The 21,531-nt window shown below is 37.7% G+C and overlaps 1 protein-coding gene across 1 annotated transcript; it reads left to right on the forward strand.

Annotated features, from left to right (window-relative positions):
* The first annotated feature begins 4,005 nt into the window (after positions 1-4,005).
* Positions 4,006-5,081, forward strand: LOC122274538. Its single transcript, XM_043083572.1, has 2 exons — positions 4,006-4,498; positions 4,603-5,081. The coding sequence occupies exons 1-2, from the start codon at positions 4,006-4,008 to the stop codon at positions 5,079-5,081; spliced, it is 972 nt and encodes a 323-aa protein (XP_042939506.1).
* Positions 5,082-21,531: the final 16,450 nt, after the last annotated feature.

Genomic DNA, 21,531 nt, shown 5'->3' on the forward strand with positions numbered 1-21,531 from the left:
ATAGAGTATGAGCACCCCCTTGCCTAGATGAAGAAGATGATGTCTCTAGATTCCCCAAGATAAAGGTAACGGGACCCCCTCAACCCCCCGAGAAGTCTTATAGAAGTCATCTAGGAGTCAATGGTGTCTGTAAGGAGGTCTGTTTTTATTATGGCCTTGGGAATGGTTGATCTCCTGCCAACTTTATGTAATTAATTTTCACCTTTGCATGTCTAACCTAACTTTTTGTGCTTTATTACTTCCTTAACCTTTATCTTGTCTTTTCTTGACTTCCTTTAGCTTTAAATAATCATTTCCTAATGGTCTAAGTCTGGTCAATTTGGTTATTAACAAATACCTGCGATTCTTAAGACTGACTTGTCCAACAAGAGAGCCTTGGAAATCTTCCAATTAACAAAATTGAGATTATCCCTGGAAACTACATGCAAATGAACATTGGGAACTTGTCCTTGGTTTTACCACATGGCATGAGGTAATGAAGATCTTTGAGGGTGGATCTCGAGGAGATATGTAAATCTCAGTAGGGCCAATAAGGATTGCCCTCTAGGATGCTTGCCTGTCTGAACATATGTAGGATAACTAAGTAAGGTTGTAGTTGTGTGTGAACGTTCAGCTATCCTTGTGGGATATGCATATTTCTATTCTTATTACTGCTGGCACTAGTGGATTTTTTCCTTGTTGAGGTGATTTATGACTTAACGGTTAGAGTGTTTTTATTGTAACCCGCACTTAAATGGTTGAGTCATTTCCAAAGGTAACTTGCGGGAGCTGATTGTGTGGCCTAAACGTTCGTTCCCAAAGGTAACCTACTGGTGGCTGTTATGGTAAGAGTATCGACCCTGATCGCATGCACATTACTAACATTTCTTGCTAAGGTGGTAGGAGGCTTTGCTCAACCACATTACTGTGGTGCGAGTGTAGCCCCAATTAGATGAGTGTTGCTAACCTTAGCTTTTGTTAAAGTAGATGCTCAACTACTCATTAGGTTAGGCTAACCCCAATCGCATGCACACCCAGCTTTGTTGAGGCAAGAGAGATTTGCTCAACCACTCATTAGGTTAGGCTAACCCCGATCACATGCGCAATTTTAGTTGTCGTCGCCCAGAGTGTGAGTATTAGCCTCAATTGCATGTATGTTGCCAATGCTCGAATTTTGCTCAAGGAAATGCTCAACCACTCATCGCTAACCCCGACTGTATGCATGTTGTTAGCCATCATCGCCCGAAGGGATACAAATGTTGCCCATAATTGCATGTGTGTTGCCAACACTTGGCTTTTGTTGAAGGAGATGCTTGACTGCTCATTAGGCTAGGCTAACCCTGATCGCATATGCATTGTTAACCATCATCACCCGAGGGGGTTGCGAGTATTGGCCTCAATCGGGTGCACGTTGCTAACACTTGACTTTGTAAGCTAGTGGCAGATGTCGCTAAACCGTGTTGTTGCTAGTGCTTGACTCTAGGATCACCAGCTATCCCACGAAGTTTTCTCCAAAAATCAAATTGATTAGTGCAAATCATCAAATCAAAGTTCGAGAATTGCAAACCTGAGTCATTTCACTAGAGTGTGGCGAGGGATTGAGATGTTCAAGTGAGGCTTAAGGACAATCCCGCTTTGGTGATAATGAAAATCCAGCATACCCGAGCGAGTGTTCCCACAAGGTCTATTCAGGAAAAACCAGGGTGCTAAGTTGGTCAAGCACTACTCGAGGGCGACCCCCTAGCTAGTGATCCGAGCCAACCTTGTAGCTCAAGAAGAGTGGCATTGAAGTCTACCCATCCGGTTAACAAGGGTAGGCGAATGGGGGTTTGGTCAAGGATTGGGACAAGGATTGCCGAGAAGAAAAATTGAAAATTGCATGAAGTGTAACTTTCCTTAGAAAAAAAAATGAAAATCTTGACTTAGATACCTCAGTACTCATCATACAATATTCTTACAATATTGCTGGTCAAATGCGATAGGAAAGTTAGAAATGAACTTAGTAGTATCACAAAACGAAAAGAGAAAATAAAATAACTAGTAGAAACCAACTTTTTTGTAATATTATCCAAGTCTAACTGATAACAATCTATATGTACAATTCTATCAAAATACTTTTGATTCAAACATAGTGATTTAGATATGCACACACAAGAGCTTCCAATATTTTCAAATCCAATTACCAACAGGTTTATAGCTCTTTAGATCCAAGGGGAGATTGAAGAATGTTTAAAAGAAGTTATTCCTAAGGTGTCAGATGAGATCGTTTACTAGATGTGAGGTTGAGGAAGCTTTAAATGAGATGGGGCCTCTTAAATCTCCAAGATCAGATGGGTTTGGAGCGTGCTTCTACCATAATTATTGGGGTAAAGTGGAAGATGAGGTTAGTAAAGTAGCATTGGATTTCTTAAATTTTGGGATCTTTAACAGTTCTTTAAATGAGACTTATATTGTTTTAATCCCAAAAAATAATAATCCCAAAAAATAAGAATCCTAAGGAGGTGGGTGATTATCGACCTATTAGATTATGTAATGTTTTGTATAAAATTATTGTAAAAACTTTAGCTAATAGGTTGAAGTGTGTGTTGCCTGGGGTGATTTCTCCAAATTAGAGCACTTTTATTCAAGGAAGGCTTATCATTGATAATATAGTTGCTGCATATGAGGTGTTACATTCTATGAAGATAAGAAAGAAGTGGAGGGTGGGATATATGGCCGTAAAATTATATATGACTAAAGCTTATGATTGGATTGAGTGGATTTTTTTTAGAAGAATTATGGAGAAATTGGATTTTGAGAGGTGGGTTAATTTAATAATGGAGTGTGTTTGTTCTGTCAAGTATTCCATTTTGATTAATGGACAGCCACGAGAGCCTATTATTCCTTCTAGGGGTTTAAGGCAAGGGGATCCACTCTCCCCCTATTTATTTGTCTTATGTGTTGAAGGCTTTAATGCACTTATTAATAATAACGCAAAAAGGAAGGGGTGGATTAAAGGGGCAGCTATAGCAAGGGGTGTTACCAGTTTGAATCATTTGCTTTTTGCAGATGATTGTATTTTTCTTTCTAGGGCCACTTTGGAAGATTAGATTTGTTTGAGAAGTTTGTTTAATATTTATGAAGGGGCCTCTGGGCAGAAATTAAATATTCAAAAAACTTCTATTGTTTTTAGTGGGAATACTAGGATTGAAACTAGAGAACTGTTGCTGAGAGTGTCAGGCGCTAGAGCTTGTGGGGATTTGGAGAAGTATTTGGGTTTGCCCACTATGGTTGGGAGATCTAAGTACAATTCTTTTCGAGGCATAAAAGAAAGGATTTGGAATAAGATTCAAAATTGAAAAAATGTTTTTCTTTCCCAAACTAGGAAAGAGGTACCCATTAAGGTTGTTTTGCAATCTATTCCCCCTTATGCTATGAGTGTTAACTGTTTTCCCAAGAAGTTATGTGCTGAGATATCTTCTTTAGTTGCTAATTTCTGGTGGAGTAGTGCGGAACAGGGTAAAAGAATGCAATGGGTTAGATGAAATAAGGTGGGGGAGGCCAAAAGTATGGGGGGTTTGGGTTTCAGGGATTTTTTATGTTTTAACAAAGCCTTGTTAGCTAATCAAGTGTGGAGGTTAATTCATAATCCTAGTTCTCTGACTGCTACTATATTAAAGGAAAAATACTATCGGGAGGGGGATCTTTTGTCTGCAAAAATGGGACAGTCTCCTTCATATATAAGGAGTTTTAGGGGGGTAGTATCTTTGGTGAGAGATGGGTTGAGATGGAGGATTGGAAATGGGGAAAAAGTGCATATATAGAAGGATAATTGGTTGCCCACTCGGACTACTTTTAGAGTGCAGTCTCCTGTTAAATTGTTGAGGCAAGATTCTTTAGTGTGTGCACTGATTGATGCTGAAGAAAAGCGGTGGAAAAGAGATTTAGTTGGCCAGATTATGAGTGAGGAAGAGGCAAGAGTTATTTGCAGTCTTCCTTTGAGTAAGCTGGGAAAAGAGGATAAGGTGATTTAGGGTATGAGTAGAGATGGTAAATTTAGTGTCAAAAGTGCTTATTTTCTCGTTGTTCAACAGAAGTGGCAGTTTAGCGGGGGAGCATTCAGGTAAAGATGGGATTAAAGGGGGTTTTCATCATATATGGAAGATGGAAGTCCCTGTAACTGTGAAGACTTTTATCTGGAAAGCTATTCATGAAGGGCTACCTACAAGGAAGAATTTGGCTAGGCGTGGGGTTGTCGATTCAGCTTTGTGTCCCATCTGCAAACAGGTTGAAGAGACTACTTGTCATGTGGTATGGAGTTGTATGGCTGCCTCTGATGTATGGGCAGATCAGTTCAGCGTGGTTCAGAAGTGGGATAGTAGAGATATGAATTTCTGCAGTTTGTGGGAGCTGTTAACTACAGGCTTATGTCTAAAACAACTTGAACAGGTTGCATGTGTGATGAGGAGGATTTGGCTTAGGCAAAATCAGTTTATTTTTGAAGGAAAGTTTGCTGACCCCAAGACTGTTTATAGTAGCGGTTTGAGGGAGAGAGAGGAATTTCAGCAGGCACAGAGTCTCCTAAAGAAGATGATAGTTTCACCAATCCAGTTGTAAGGATTAACTCTTGGAGGGTACCTGTAGTTGGCACGTTGAAGCTTAATTGGGATGCTGGTATAGAGGTGGAAGCTGGCCGAATGGGTGCAAGTATTCTGGTTAGGGATTCGACGGGTGAGGTGATTGCTGTTATGGCAAAGGTTCAGGAGTCAGTATTTCAACCAGTTTTAGCAGAGTTGTTAGCTTTGTGGAGAGCTGTAACTTTCTGTTTGGAACTTGGACTCACAGCTGTAGTGTTTGAAGGGGATGCCCAGAGTTCAATCAAGGAGATTAATAGCTCAGATGAAAACTGCAAATGGTATGGACAGATTTTGGAAGATGTTAAAAGCATTCTTATGGACAAATCTTCGTGGAGAGTACAGTATGTGTCCAGAAAAAGTAATCAAGCTGCTCACCATTTAGGAAAGTTTGCTTTAAAGTATGTTGAAGATGAAATAGTGTGGATGGAAGAGGTTCCGGAATGTATTTATTCTTTTATTGCTGCTGATAGACAATGTAATGCTTGAGATTTGATGAATGAAATTCTTATGAGGTTATTTTCAAAAAAAAAAAAAAAATCCAATCAACTCATTTTGTATCCAGCGCACGGCTCCTTATTCTATATGCAATACTTTACGTTCCACCAAGCTAAAATACGAAATTAGTCCTCAAGTATTTTGACACCTTCGACTGGCTAGAAACCGTTCTATATAGTATTGATTTGTAGTCCATAAAAGTTTCTAAGACTTAATTTGGTTACACAGATAAGATGAGATGAAAGTTAATAGTTGAATAAAATATTGATAGAATATAAGTTTTTTAATATTATTTTTATTTTAAAATTTGAAAAAGTGGAATTATTTATTATATTTTATAAGAAAATTTAGAAAATTTGTATTGATTAAATGAGAGGAGATTATCTACCAAACCAAATCAGGCTTAATTCTTTTTAATTCTTTATGAAAGTTTTTCAAAAGGGGTCGATTGAGCCTCTATCCCCCAATCCCATTGATTTAGGTTGCGTTTAGATAGTAAGATGATCTCAGATGATATGCGAATAGTAATGATAAAATAATAATAAAATATTAAATAATAGTAAATATAAATACAAATTAGTAAAAAAATAAGTAAAATAATGAATAATAGTGAAGTGATCTCACTACCCAATCACACACTTAACTGAACATGCTATATATTGTATGCTATTGATGATGTTAACAAGCACTTAATTCTCTCTTTTCATGAATGCCTAAAACCTAATAGAATATGAATTCAAAAAGAGAAAAAAAAAAAAACAAAAAACAAAAAAAGGTACGCGGATTCGTTTTTTATGGATTTTTTAATTTTTTTTTTATTTCTTTTTTCAAAATTAATGTTACAATGAATGAAATGAAAAAAAAAAAAAAAAAAAAAAAAAAAAAAAACTGACAACTTGAACCTAACGGTTCCATTCCCATATTTGTCATCTTCTTGTTCATAAAAAAACCACCTTGAAATCTATTGAATGAGGACCCTTAAACATTAAGATAAGCATTGGAACTATTTAAGGCATTTGATGAGGATCTCTCTTTAGTAACCATGGGTAAAAGAAGTAATTATTCCTTAAAAAAGAGGCATCTAAACTCATACAAAAGAGTTGAACAGGTGCGACGCTCTAAAGGCTCGTAAAAGCCACTAGAAGCGTGGCATATGAGTTGCAACATTACGCAGTTCTGTCCTTGGTGGAGTGGCTTGGTGGGATTGAGAGCTACAGCTCAATTGAAGAGGAGTCTTGCATGGTAATTGTGGATAAAAACTTAAAAAGAAACGTATCCAGCGTACGACAACCAAGAAAAAAAAAGAAACAAGGAAACTAAAATAGAAGAATAAAAAAGTAGGATATATGAGAATAAAATAAGAATAAACAGTTAGGGGAACCTAATTGTTTTGGACTTGTTTCGCAGCCCGCTGTGAACCTACAATACTCTAATCGAGAAAAGCTTGAAGGGTGTTGAAACGCCTCCGGTGTATAAGTCAAAGGAATTGTTCTGTTTACTTGCTTGGCTAGTTCATCTATTCTTGTATAAGTAGAGGTCGGGAAGGGTCTACCCTCGTCTCCATAATAACCTTATCTCTTATTTAAATTAGGTTAGTGATTTGAATCTCCCTTCTTATTTGATCGTTGAGAATGTATTTGAATTTACCCTACTAATGCAAAATCTATTAGGCCCCTTTCTGCTGGTGACATGTGGATCCTGAGTGGATGACCCACACAATTCTGCTTGTCATGGGTTCTTTCCTTTGGGCCCAGGTTCTTAAAGCCACATAGGTGGGCCTCAAGGTCTAGAGCAGATTTTGGCCTATCCAACAACCATGTTGGTTGTATTTTTTCTTTTTTATTTTTCCTTTACTTCACATTTATGTTCTGTCCTTTGCAACTACTGTGTTTTTTCCCTAAACTTGCAATTATTGCACTGTTGCTATAATTATTATTTGGTAAACAATTACTATGTTATCTTTTCTTTTTCTTTTTCTTTGTTTGGATAAGGAGGACGGTACCTTCAAAACTTTATTAAAATCTTCACTTTTAGCGAAGGAAAAACATAGTTACATCTTAAACCCACTTGTCAAAAATCAAACAATAAACATCATTCAACATGAAAAATAAAACTATACAAAACCTCAACTAAATCTGTAACTGAAGAAGACCCAATTTCAATTTTTTAAAACCCTTTTAGGAATATCCTCATAAAACACCTAGTGATCTGACAAGCCTTCCACTCCAATTTTTGCAAGATAATCCGCCAAAGAGTTCCCTCCCTAAAAAATATGTTGAAAATTTACATTCATCTCTCTCAACAAGACTTGAATTTCATCCAAAAAAATCTTCCAAATACCAAACAGAGCATCTTTTATCAAGCATGGAGTCCATCTCAAAATCAATATTTAGGAAACCAAATGATTTTGCAAATCACAAACCATTCAACAATCCTAATAATTCAGCTTTATTATTTGTACTTCACCAAAATGATTCGAAAAAGCAACTAGAAATTTGCCATGGTGATCTCGAAAGACTCTACAAGTGCCCATGATACCTGGGTTGCCGATACAACTACCATCAATATTTAATTTAACTCTCCCTGCAGTTGGCGAACGCCATTAGACAAGCATTGGCCTCTTCGAAATTCTATGTTGAAATGGCATAGCTAGTGATCTCAGGATATCTTCATCATGGCTTGACAACACAACTTTATCTCTGAGTTTAGTAGCAAACCAGTGAATGGAGACTTTAAGTCTCGCCCAAGCCGACTACACTGGTTTGAGTACCTCTTTCATTCTAGCTTTACATCTTCTATTCCATAAACACCATAGAACAATACATGAAATTATGCCAAACAAAGAACCAAGCTTGGAGGAGCTTTTTGCTTTTTGAAACTAACAATTCACTCTATCATGCCATCGCCTTCCTCTCATAGATTGCAAACACACACAATCAAAAACTTTTTCCCAAATCATTTCAACAAAATCTCCATTCATCAAGACATGATTTAGATCCTTATAGGCCCCTAAATCACAACAATTGCATCTCAACCATTAGCATTAGTCTGGATAAAATATTTGTTCCTTTTTTTTTTAGCCCTAATGGACAACTATTGTCTCTAACATCTTCTGCTACCCAAACACAGCATCTCACATCCCACTATTGAGAGATGAACCCAATTAACTATTGGTTGGAGTGAAAGAGCTAGTGTCTTTTGCTTGAAATGATTATTACATTAGGGTGAAAAATCTAAGAACTCGATGATAAAGATTTTTTGGGACATCTCATAGCTACCAAATAGGACAACTCGTGAAATGCTGAGGGAGTTCTGATGTGTACAGGGACTTATGTTGCTCAAGAAGGGGACGATGCATGAAGGAGAAGAAGGTTAGGGCACATTTAGTTAAGGAAAAGAAGGTTAGGGCCTAGGAGAAGGAGCTTGAAACGGTAGCCAAATGAAACTATGCATTTTACTGATATACCCTTTTCCACTTAAATGAAACGAAGAATTTCACATATTACATAGCCTACCCATGTCTGGCGTGCACCAGGCCCTATTTGGGACTACATAAAGAATTATTCTCCTTCAAAATGGAAGGAGTAATACAAAATGGTTGAAAATATTTTTTTTAAGGAAGAGAGATGATACTCATGATCAAGATTTTATTCATTGCTTTCATTTTTTGCGGAGGAGTACCATATAAGAAAGAAAGGTTGGGAGTTATAAAATCCCAAAACCAAACTCTTATGAGAAAATTGTATTAAACTCAACTATCATCTACACAAGTATTCAATCTAACCTAAGCAAAAGTTAGACTATACCACATTATAAAATATGAAAAAAGTCATCTCATTCTAAAGAGTTTTGTAACTTATCATCCCCACATACCATATTTATTTTTATTTTTTAATTTTTTAGTTTTATTCTTCTTAAACTAATTGAGTTCTTATACTCATCATCCATACACCACACATTTAGTAAAATTAAGAAAAAAAAATCATGTGTAGTGTGTGGTGTGAGATGATGAGTATAATTTTTTCCACTCTGAAATATCGCAAATCATGATTTATCAAGCAAGAAAGAAGATATAAAAAAGATGCTTTGGAATTAGTTGAGAAACTATAGAAAAGAATACATAATATCCAGCATAATCTAAATTTGGAAATCTATCTACTATACTATTTCCCTCTCTGAAACATGACAGACATCTTGAAAGGGTATTAAATTGTGGAACGAGATAATATCATGCCAAAGGCTCAAAAAACTATAATAATGGCTACCTTCCGTGTTGGAAGCAATTGACCACAAGCAAGGAATTAGTTCCAACTATTAGACCATGGATACCAATTAAGCTGCTAGCATAGTAACAAGCCATGTCTCTTAAAATCGTAATTTCCAAGATGGTCTTTAATAAAACCATCATAGCCAGTAAGCCCGGAATATCCCTTTGAGGCGCCATCAATGTTTAATTCTATCTTCCCAGAAGGGGAAAATATCTATCAAAACAGCAATAGTTTTCTTACTTTTGTTGCAATTTTCGAGATGTGTAGAAAAGTCAACAACAATATTCATTATTCTAGGTAGAGTTTTGTGGACTTAATGAAAAAGTTATCTCAAGCAGCTATTTAGTAATGAAAAACTTTCCAAATAATGACTGAAGAAGGCTTAATGATATCATCGTGCCTTGCAAAATTTCGAGCCAACTACAGCTCCCAATGAATTAAATACGAAGAAGATGAGCAAGAATAGAAACCAAACTGCCATTGTTAAAGAAAGAACAATATCATATTGTACCAAACTTGTCCCCCCAGTCCAAAGTTATACATCCAGAGACTCCAAAAAATAAAAGAGTTTTGCTATATGCAAATAAAGTCACGTACTAATCTGCATATCAATACTGATTTCTTCATACTTAAAATTTAAATTAACACTGTTTTCAATAAAATCTATTTTTTGACCAATCACATTAAATTGGTACGCAGATTAGTGCACAATTATGCTTGCAACTAGATTTTTCCAAAATAAAAATCTTGTCAAAGTGAGCCAAAAATTGATGATGCAAAACAGCAAGAGCTAAACACATGCATATCTGACTCTTCAGCTTTTGAACACAAACTACATTAATTGGAATGTGGTGCCCCCCCCCCCCCCCCCCACCACCTCCCTGTGTGATTTGGAGGGAGTCACGACGCCGATATGCTGACGACATAGATCACACACCCTCCAACACAGTGTGCAAGTGTGTGTGCACATGCTATATATGTATAGTTATAAACACAGCGGAAAATAATAAGGTAGTCCAGACTAAGTACTTGAAAATCTAATATACAATCCAACAAAGTTCTCAAAAGATTATTGTAGTCATCCGACAAAAAGATAAGATATGAACCCAATCAGCTACAATAGGGATAAACCCCCGGTTATCACTCCTTAGGTGGGGTTGATCCTCCATGCTCATAAACATCCTCTGCATCAAAATCTATAGCTCCATGAATCGAAAATGCAAGTGAGAATACTACAATGAGATTTCACAATCTTAGCAAATAAATCCACATATCAACCACTAAGAAATATAAACAATGGAAAATAGACAACCACACGCAAAAGAAAAGCATAAAGGATATTCTTAAAATTTACTTTTCCTTTCCCTTTACCAGAAAAATTTACTAAAATCCCATTTTATACGCAGCAAAATATTCATTTAGTTACAATATGCACCATGGTCTCCCTTAGGGACCATCCACACACTTTGACTCCCTTTGTCACACCACGCGTAACGACAGTAAGTGTGATTTCGTAATGAGTAATGCCTAACTCAGTGCCTAGCGCATACATTACTAGGCATCCTCTAGTCTCTACTAACTGAGAGGCCACGAAGTCAGCATGAGAGCGTTACTGTTTTGTCTGAGTCAGTTGTCACCCTACGACAACCCAAAGAACGTCACTTAGTTTTACAAGCTTCCAAGTGATCAGAGGAGTTCCATCAAGAAAATGCCCTATCTCGGCTTTGGGTTATGATATGCACCCACCCACAAAAACACGATTTTTAGACTTTTGACACGAAAACCATGGTTTTCCAAGTTTACAGTACAATACAAGATAAAATACAATTAATATTATTTAATGACATGCAATACATAAAATGCAAGTATGCAACAAGCATATATGGGATGACATGGCACATCATAGTTTGGCATACAACACAACATAGCACACAATTCACAGTTTCACAATTTCACAACTACACCAGATTCCTAACACTTTACCCAGCCCTTGACCAAGAACAAAGGTCTAGCTCCATCACTGTCAGCCTCTCCCATTCCTGATAAGCCATAGACATTGTCTCCCATTTCCAATAACCTCCAAGCGAGACATCCCCCTCTTTGGGCTAGCAAAGACAAAAACCAGAGACGAACCAAGGGCCACTGAGGACCTCTATTCTTTAAACAACCAAGCACACAGCCACCGAGAGGCTTATTTATAGACACCCATAACCAAAAAAACAGAGTTAGCAAAAATTAAAAAACAACCAAGAAACCGTCAAACATTGCATCACCCGTACTCCGACCACCATCCATGGGAATATCTGCCATGAGCTACGGTCGGGCTCTACCCCAGAAAACGCCTTAATCCCCTCCATGCAGCTCGGCATGTATCTCGAAAAACCCCCTCTGTTTTCCATGGATAAAATAGAGTTCCTTAACCCCACGAGAGAGCACCCCAAACCAGCATGCAATCCTCTGTCTCCAAGAGCAAGAAGCCCTGACCCGCTCACAACGTAAACCCTCTGATATGTCCCTTCAGAAGACCATACAAAACAGTCAGGAACACCGGCCATACGAAGTCGAGATCCTCCACCTCCAACATGCAATATCTCTCCACCCAGCTGGTTGTTTGTTATGGTAGAGGACTCAAGACCAAGCCTGGTGATGGCCTTTCAACCCACCAAAATCGCAGCCAAACGGCTTTTATTACCAAAAAAAAAAAAAAAAAAAGAACGCAACACCAAAACAAAACGTAAATAACGGGAAAAAGAAAAAGGGGGAGAAGGGAGGGAGAAGCCGAGGCTCCCACCTCCCTCAAATGGTATTTTCTAATCTTTTACCTAGAAAGAAGGGAGAGTTTCTCTCACTAGAGTTTCTGAGAGAGTGAGCCTTTTTCTCTCACTAGAGTGGGCTTATGGTGTGGGCAGACAGTGGAGAGCATAGTACTTTTTTCTTTTTTGTTATTCAGTTAGGGTTATGTTAGTGGTGTTTTATTTTTTTTGTTATGTTTGTTAGGTTAATGAGAATAAATTGAAACATACAATTCCCTTTCCTCTTTTGGAGGAGGAGGGTAGTGAGTCCCTATCCTTCTTTATAGTGTGAGGGTGGAAAATCTCCCTTTGGAGGGTGGGGATGAAATGAGTTGTTTCTCACAGACAAGCCGAGATGGACACCTCTATTTTTATAGAGTCTTGCATTTCAGAAGAGCTGTGTCATTAAAGAGTTTGTTAAGTTTTTAGACATTGTTCGGCACAATGAAAGTTGTGTGCAAGGGAGCTTATAACCGATAAGTAATTGGCTTGTAATCGGGGCTTGTTACTCGGACTTATTGGTCACAGCTGTAACTTTCTTCATTCATGAATTGAATTGAAATCTATTTCAAATAATAATAATAATAAATTTTGACCAATAAATTGAGCGCTTGAAGATTAATTTTCTCAAGACTTCTTCTTTTTTGGTTTTTAGTTTTTCTTTATAATTTTCATTTCGTTTTCTTTCTTTCTTCTACTCTGACATGCATGAATCCTTTTGAATTAAGCTTCCAATCACTCATGGTGGCCATGTCATATGTCATTGGTTGTCATACTGCAAAAATATGCTACCTATATTAATGATACTTAACAAATCTTCATATCCTCGGAAAAAAGGATATACTAAATACATAACTGTTTTAAAATCAAAAGAAAATCAAGCACTTACGAATACATGGTTTCAAAGTTCTTGATTTCAAATAGTATATCATGTACGAATTATGAATATATAAGATTATTTGACGGGATTTATCTTCCAACCAAAGCCCAAAGAGAGCAAAAATTAATGACTCGAAGTCACCTATAAGGAACAATTAACCTTAGACTATCCATTAATCATTCCATGCCATCTGTTATTGTTGAAATTAAGAATCATCGATTCATCAAAAGTCGACGGCATGCATCTCATGTGTCAAAAGTACGTCGGCAAAGACCACCAACCAATATTATTCATCAATCCACGTGTGATAATTACTGGGTTAACTAATCGACATCCTAAATTTCCCAAAATCTACAGAAAGTTGTCCCTTACTTGAGATCATAATAATTCTCCCAAAATGATTAAATTCTTAATCTTATTGTGAATTTTCAAAGCTGGTCGCGCTTTCGATCAATTTAATCACACCCGCCATAAATTGACAAATATTATAGCCATTATAATAACAGTAGCTATACATATACACCTTCAAAATAAATGGCTTTAAGTTCCATTCATGGCTTTGCTTCACTTCAGTGGAAAGTCCCATTAATGGCATGTAACAAACTCCACTCCAGCAAGCTAGCAATTACCCATCAGCCATTTATTTGCTCTCTTGAGGAAGATCAAGACAAATGAAAAAAACTTGTCAGAGATTTTGTGAGAATTCGTGACGTTTCTGCTACGTGTCTTCGTATACATATGTATGAGAATCTGAAAAGATTTAGTGGATTTTAGCTGGATGCAGCTTCCAAACAAAAGCTGGTTTGGCAACCTCCAACACCTTATAAATTGGGTACATTGAGTTTTATGTTGCTCTAGTACTTAAATGCAGTCCCCCTGACTAACCTTATCTATTGCGTACAGACCTATGCACCAACATGACACAGATGCGTTTGAAGATGACAGAGAGATCAGAGAGAGAAAGAAGGTAAAGTTCTTTGAAGGAGAAAAAAGTTAGGCAGTGACACATTGCACGCATAGAAAAGGAAGAACAAACAAGGCATGGTGAAGTTGCATTCATGGCGTAGAAAGTTGACCGCCTTTACTTGGAAATTTATGCCCAGTAATAATTAACAAGGAAAAAGAGATCAGAGGGAGAAAGGCACGTCAATTAGGTTCACACAATATTTCTTATTATTTATGTGATTTTTGAACAGTATTAAATATTATTTATATGTTTATATATCTCCCACTTTAAACTGCCAAATGTAATATATAAGAATTTTGAGGGAATCTTGATCAGTCATTGTATATATAATTAATGTTACACTACAATCGGCTTAGAACTTCACATTACGCATGCCAAGAAAATAAATGAACCTGTGAGAGAGACAGAGAGAGAGAGAAAGAGAGAGAGAGAGAGAGAGAGAGAGAGAGTCAAATATTGTCATCTACTACTTGCACGTACACAGAGAAACTAAAAGTTGGTCCCAGACTCCAACCTAGTAATATCATGTTGGCTTTAATTTTGATCAACACCGATACGAGATAGAGCAATCGATGAAAACCAGAAATTAATATGTAAAACTGCCTTTATGCATGAGAACTTCACGAGCTCGGTCAGCTTTTGAGAAAGCTAGGGTAAAGCCATCAATTTCCTTCTACATATAAATATATATATATTTATATTGGTGAAATTTATGTATGAGCTTTTGAACTTCTGTATATACACTAGTACTATACATGAATAATTCCAAAAAAAAAGGGAGAGGGGGGGAGGTGTCTTCCTTAAAGAAATCGCTACAAAATTTCAAAAGGCCCGGGGATTTACTCCAATACAGAATTCATGCATACCAACTATTCAGATCTGACGAATCTCTTCATATTGATAATTAAACTCCAAAAATTCTGAAAATAAATAAAGTAATTAGTAGGGCTAAGATTTCATGTCAGTAGTTTTTCAGAGGGGAAATAAATTCACATCCAAGCTGGGTTAACATCGATATATATAGTTGGCTAAAGATCATCCGCGAAAAGAATCAAATACATGAAGACGGCTGTAAATATAATGGATAAGAGCATATGTGCAGAAACATTGCTTATATATTCAAAATAATTATCTGGAATTACAACGATACATAGTTATACAAAGAAAAATTGTCAATCAAGACACTGACATCTCTTTCCAGCTTATGAGATCTCCCAAACAAGAAACCCAAATTTCATATGTATCAAAAAAAAGCCAAAAAAAACGAAGTCTGCAGATGTAAAATGGAATATTGTAGCCAAACGAGTGAAAATATGATGGAAGACGATAAGATACCTTTCTCTGGGGGGTTTCTAAGCGAAATTAAAAAAACCCTAATGGGTTGCTTGAATCATATGAATAAGAAGATGGAATTAGGGTTCTGTATATGGGAACTATTCTCATGCTTCCATCAACAGGTGAAACTGCCATATGATCTATGCTTTCGAGCATATATATTTAGGTTGCTGAAGAAAGCTCAGATCATGCTGGCAGCTTCAACTGCAAGTGGTGCACGATTCGACTCCTCTTAATTATCATCTTCTCCACCCTTTTCTTCTTCTTCTTCTTCTTCTGCTTTTGGTTGAAGAGTCTGTAGATATGAAACGAAGAGAGGATATATATAGACAGAAATTATGAAGGAGTGCCAGTACTTCTACCATCTTCACGACAGTCTTGCTAGTTCCAAACAGCCTGTAACTTTTGTCTCATATGAATACAATTAATAATTCAACAAAATAGAATGTATCTGATCATTTAAATAGTCAAGATAATTACCTTTCGTCAATAATAATAACAATTAGTAGCGATAAAAATCATGATAATATTTATATTCTGTGTGTGTGTGTAAAAGTAGAATTTGGGTTAATTCCTGTTTTGGTATATATCCCAAGACGTCTAAGTATGCATCATAAATCCAAAGGTGGGTTAGGAGAATAACATTTTATTATTTATCTGAAATTAAACCTTGGAATAAAATGATCAAGTACTCATGACGATGCTTTCAGTACCATATATATTACTTGATCTGGAGACGTAAGCTGTGGCAAATTACTCATGTAATGGAATATGAAAAATTCCTGAGATGAATGTAGGGCTATTTTTGAGTGATTTTGTTGATTTTATAACTTTCATTTGGGCTGAAATCCAAAAGGAAATGAGGGGATGATACATAAAATTAGCAAACAAAAACAAAAGGATCATGCATGCATGTGGTCCCTAAGGAATTAGCAAATTGAATATTTTGTCACGAAGGCAGGCAGGCCTGCGGCGCCACCACATGGAGACAGCTTGTACTGAGGGTTTCCAAAAAGGCTTTCAGAACTAGAGTTAATTCATTTACTCTTGCCCATCTCTATGCATGGCTCTATTGATATCTCTCTATCGATCTCCACTTGTGTGTGGTGTAACGTAATTAGCATCAGCCATGAACCCCGCACCCACAGAAGCTGTATGTATACAATGGCCAGGGACCATTTTGCATGGCTCTATCGGGGGATGGATAAGGTTTCACACAAAATTAAATCAACGTCATAGAGACGACTTCGCTCATTGAAATGTCATATTAATGATCTTAATTTTGTCCTGCGTCAGAAATGAAACTTTCCAAAGACAACACGATCTCTTTAGCAAACAAGCACAAACATCAAATATATGCATTCAGCTATGATCACATTTACCCTAGATTTTGTATTATTAATTAATAATATGACCTTTACTTTCATTAGCACCCGCCAGACACACTTCAAAAAACAACTATCATAGAGTATATATTCTAGCTAGCTACCATATGCACGGGTTAAGTGATAATTGGAACATTAGTCTGTAAGCCATGTGAGTACTTTTCCAATTATAAAAATCCAATGTATTGTATATTTAAGTTTTGTCAAAGTTGTTGTGACTTTTCAGTATTGTTTTGCTCAATGATCAGGTTGTGTACATGGACTCACGTACGTAAGACAGATAGGACATGTTTGTTGGAAAATGACCACATCGATGGCACCAATGCTAGGAATTATATATGCATTCATATATAGTTGCATGGCCATATTGTACAGATCATACAAATCATTCAGTTTAGTTATAACTCAAGTGTTGTGCCTCCGGCCTGTCCAAAAATCACACAAAACAATTTTAAAGTAGTTCAGCAAATTACTTACGTCCACTGGAGCCTCTTTTATAGAATTTGTACGAGATTTACAAAACACTCTACAAAATTCTATTTCTCTCTCTCACGTCCCTCTTTCTCTCTTCACCCAGTGCTCTCTATTGCATCTGATCTCTCTTCTATTTATAGAAGAGAGCAGCCCACATGTTGCAGCTTCTTCTGACTTGGGAGAGGGTGGGTGGCCTAACAATGGTAGGTGGTGGTGGGTAAGCATGAGTTGGTGGCTGCAAACCCAAACTCATTTCACACTCACACTTGGGTTGATTTCAACAATCACCCCCTCCACCCAAGTGTGCCATACCAGGATGCTTACAAACTGATTCATTCTTCAAATGAATGCACCTCTTTCTTTGACATGAGAGACTTCTGCTATCGAATACGCTCCAATGCACCCGAGGGTGCTCAACAGTGTTCAATACTGATCAAGTCCAAACAGTGTTGGAACTTGATCTCTATGACGACCTTCGTCAACATATCTGCTGGATTATCTTCAGTGTCAATCTTCTGAAGTTTGATGTCATCTTCTTCTAATATTTCACGTACAAAGTGAAATCTGGCATCTATATGTTTTATTCGAGAATGATATACTTGATTCTTGGCTAAATGAATTGCACTCTGACTGTCACAGTAAATGGTAACCTCTTGCTGTTTAAAGTCCAAATCTGTTACCAATCCCTGTAACCAAATAGCTTCTTTCACGGCTTCTGTTATAGCCATGTATTCAGCCTCAGTTGATGATAGTGCAATTATTGACTGCAAAGTTGATCGCCAAGTAACTGGTCCTCCAGCCATAGTGAACACATAACCAGTTGTCGATCGATGTTTGTCAAGATCACCTGCATAGTCTGAGTCAACATATCCAGTTACTAGACTATCTTCACTCTTCTCGAACCTCAAACCAACATCTATGATCCCCGCAATATACCGTAGAATCCACTTAGCCGCATGCCAATGAACCTTTCCAGGATTATGCATATAGTGACTAACTAAGCTAACGGCCTGGGAGGTATCAGGTCGTGTACACACCATGGCATACATTAAGCTTCCAACAACACTTGCATATGGGACATTCCTCATGTAGTCCCGCTCTTCATCGGTTTTAGGAGACTGCAATGCACTGAGCTTGAAATATGGGGCCATAGGAGTACTCACCGGCTTCGTCTTCGAGTCGATGTTGAATCATTGCAATATTCTCTTCAAATACTGCTTCTGAGTAAGGTGAACTGTACCTTTCACCCTATCTCTACTGATCTCCATCCCCAGTATTCTTCGTGCTTCTCCTAGATCTTTCATTTCAAACTCATTACTTAACTGAATTTTTAAGCGATCTATCTCCCCCTTACTTTTACATGCAATTAACATATCATCTACATATAAAAGCAAATAAATGAAAGATCCATCTGCAAGTTTTCTGAAATATACACAATGATCGTATTGGTAATGAGTGTATTTCAGATCCATCATAAAGCGGTCGAAACGCTTGTACCATTGCCGAGGTGACTGCTTCAAGCCATAGAGAGACTTCTTCAGACTGCATACCCAATTCTCTTTGCCAGCTTCTTTGAATCCTTCTGGTTGAGACAGATAAATCTCCTCTTCCAGATCACCATGTAAGAAAGCTGTTTTTACATCAAGCTATGCTAACTCAAGATCATATTGTGCAACCAAAGCTAACAATATCCGAATGGATGAATGCTTCACAACAGGAGAGAATACTTCACTGTAGTCAATTCCCTCTGTCTGAGCATAGCCCTTGGCTACCAACCTAGCTTTGTATCGCACTCCATTTTTAGCAGCTTGATCATCTTTCTGATTGAAGATCCACTTACAACCAATTGTCTTCTTTTCTTTTGGAAGCGGCACAAACTCCCAAGTCTGGTTCTGGTGAAGAGACTGCATCTCTTCATTCATCACCTTTGTCCATTCAACTTGTTCACTGGACTGTACGGCTTCTCTGTAAGTGTTTGGGATCTCACCCCCTTCAGCTGGTAATGCATATGTCACATAGTCTGCATAATGTATCGGTACACGTTTCTCTCGTCTCGGTCTGTTGGTTGCTATTGACTCATGTTGACTTGGAGGTACTGTGACTGGATTATCAACCTCATCTTGTCCATGCTTTCCCAACTTCTTTGAAATAAACTTCACACTCTATGAATCATCTGATGTTTCGCCATCACTGCTGCCTTCACTGGAATCTTTATGCTTATGTGACTTAAGCATATCAGATTCGTTGAATGTAACATCTCTACTGATGATTACCTTTTTAGACTCTATACACCAGAGTCTATACCCTTTTACACCCGTACTAAAGCCCAAGAATTTTGCTTTCTTGGCTCTAGGATCAAGCTTACTTTCTTTAGCATGATAGTAAGCAGGACATCCAAAAATGTGTAAAAAGTCATAATCAGTAGCATGTTTACCTCTCCACATTTCAATGGGTGTCTTCCCATTATTGGCAGCTGCTGGTAGTCGGTTGATGAGGTGATAGGCATATGTCACAGCTTCAGCCCAAAATTGTTTACTGAATCCAGCATTCAGCAACATACATCGCACTTTCTCTAATAAAGTACGATTCATTCGTTCTGCCACACCGTTCTGCTACGGTGTACCTCGTACCGTGAAGTGTCTGACAATTCCCTCTCCGGCATACTTCCATGAAGGGGTCTGAAGTGTACTCACCTCCATTATCAGATCTGAGCCGCTTGATCTTCCTGCCGGTCTGTGTCTCAACCATTTTCTTCCAATCAAGGAAGATTTTCAGCACTTCATCTTTATTTTTCATCGTATACACCCACACACGACGAGAATAATCATCAACAAAAGTTACAAACCAATGTTTACCTCCCAAAGATGCATTTTGGGTAGGTCCCCAAACATCGGAATGCACATAGTCAAGAATTCCCTATGTATTGTGTACTGCGGTTCCAAACTTGATCCGCCTCTGCTTCCTCAATACACAGTGCTCACAGAAAGACAGTTTACCTGTCTTGGCACCTTTAAGTAAGCCTTACTTCACCAGTGTTTGCAAAACTTTTTCTCCTGCGTGTCCATACGCATATGCCAAAGACTGGTGGTGTCGGCATCAGTCTCATCTAGCTTCTCACAGCCTGTGGAAGCTCTTCCATCAACAATACTTCCTTGCAAGAAGTACAAGTTTCCTCGCCTCAAACCCCTCATTGCCACCTGAACTCCCATTAGTACTTTGAGAGTTCCGTCTTCAATGGCGATTCTGAATCCCTTTGAATCCAGAGATCCCAGTGAGATGAGATTCTTCCGCAAGTCCGGAACATACCGAACTTTTGTCAAAGTCTTGACGCTGCCATCATACAGCTTTAACCGAATGCTACCTATTCCCTGAGTCTTACAGGCACTATCATTGCCCATAAGTACTGCTCCACCATCAATTTTTGTGAAGTCAGTAAACCAGTCCCGATTGGGACACATATGATAGGTACATCCGGAATCCATAATCCATTCATCGGAACGACAAATGGATGATGAACTTGCCAAGGCAAAATCTGACTCGTCATCTCTGTCCATGACATTGGCTGTGGTTGGTTGATTCTGCTGTTGTCCCTTCCGGTTGGGACAATCCTTCCTCCAGTGTCCTTTGTTGTGATAAAAAGAACACTCGTCTCTAGCGAGTTTTCTGCCGACTGATGAACCACGTGATGTGGCTCGAGTTTTCGAATGAAAACCTTTCCTCCTTCCGGGATACCTTGACTGTGGTCTCCCTCTTGCTGTTAGCGCTTTACTTAATGTATCTTGTTATACCTGTTTATCTTTTCTCCGGTACTCATTGCTAATTAAAGAGTTAGATACATCTTCAAAACTAATATTTCCCTTCCCATACAATAGAGTAGTAATTAAATGCTCATATGTATCAGGCAAGGAATTCAACAGTAGTATAGCCTTATCTTCATCTTCGATTTTAACATCCAAGTTTAACAAATCAGCAAGAATTTGATTATAATTATTCAAATGTTCAAACATTGAAATACCTTCATGAAATTAGAATCTGAAGAGCTTCTTCTTCAAGTGCAAACGGCTCTCAATGCTCTTCTTCATGAATTTATCCTCCAATTTTTGCCAAAGTACCCTAGCATCTGTCTCTCTCATGACAAAATCCTTTTGTTCTTTGGTAATGCATAATCGGATTGTACTACAAGCTTGAGTATTAAGCTTCTTCCAACCTTGATCAGTCATATCATTTGGCTTTCCTCTCAACGCAATATCCAACTCTTGTTGGATCAACACATCCATGACTTCACATTGCCACATACCGAAGTTGCTTGTTCCATCGAATTTTTCAATTTCAAACTTGGC

The sequence above is a fragment of the Carya illinoinensis genome, chromosome 8 (genome assembly GCF_018687715.1).
Source record: "Carya illinoinensis cultivar Pawnee chromosome 8, C.illinoinensisPawnee_v1, whole genome shotgun sequence".
Taxonomy (NCBI): domain Eukaryota; kingdom Viridiplantae; phylum Streptophyta; class Magnoliopsida; order Fagales; family Juglandaceae; genus Carya; species Carya illinoinensis.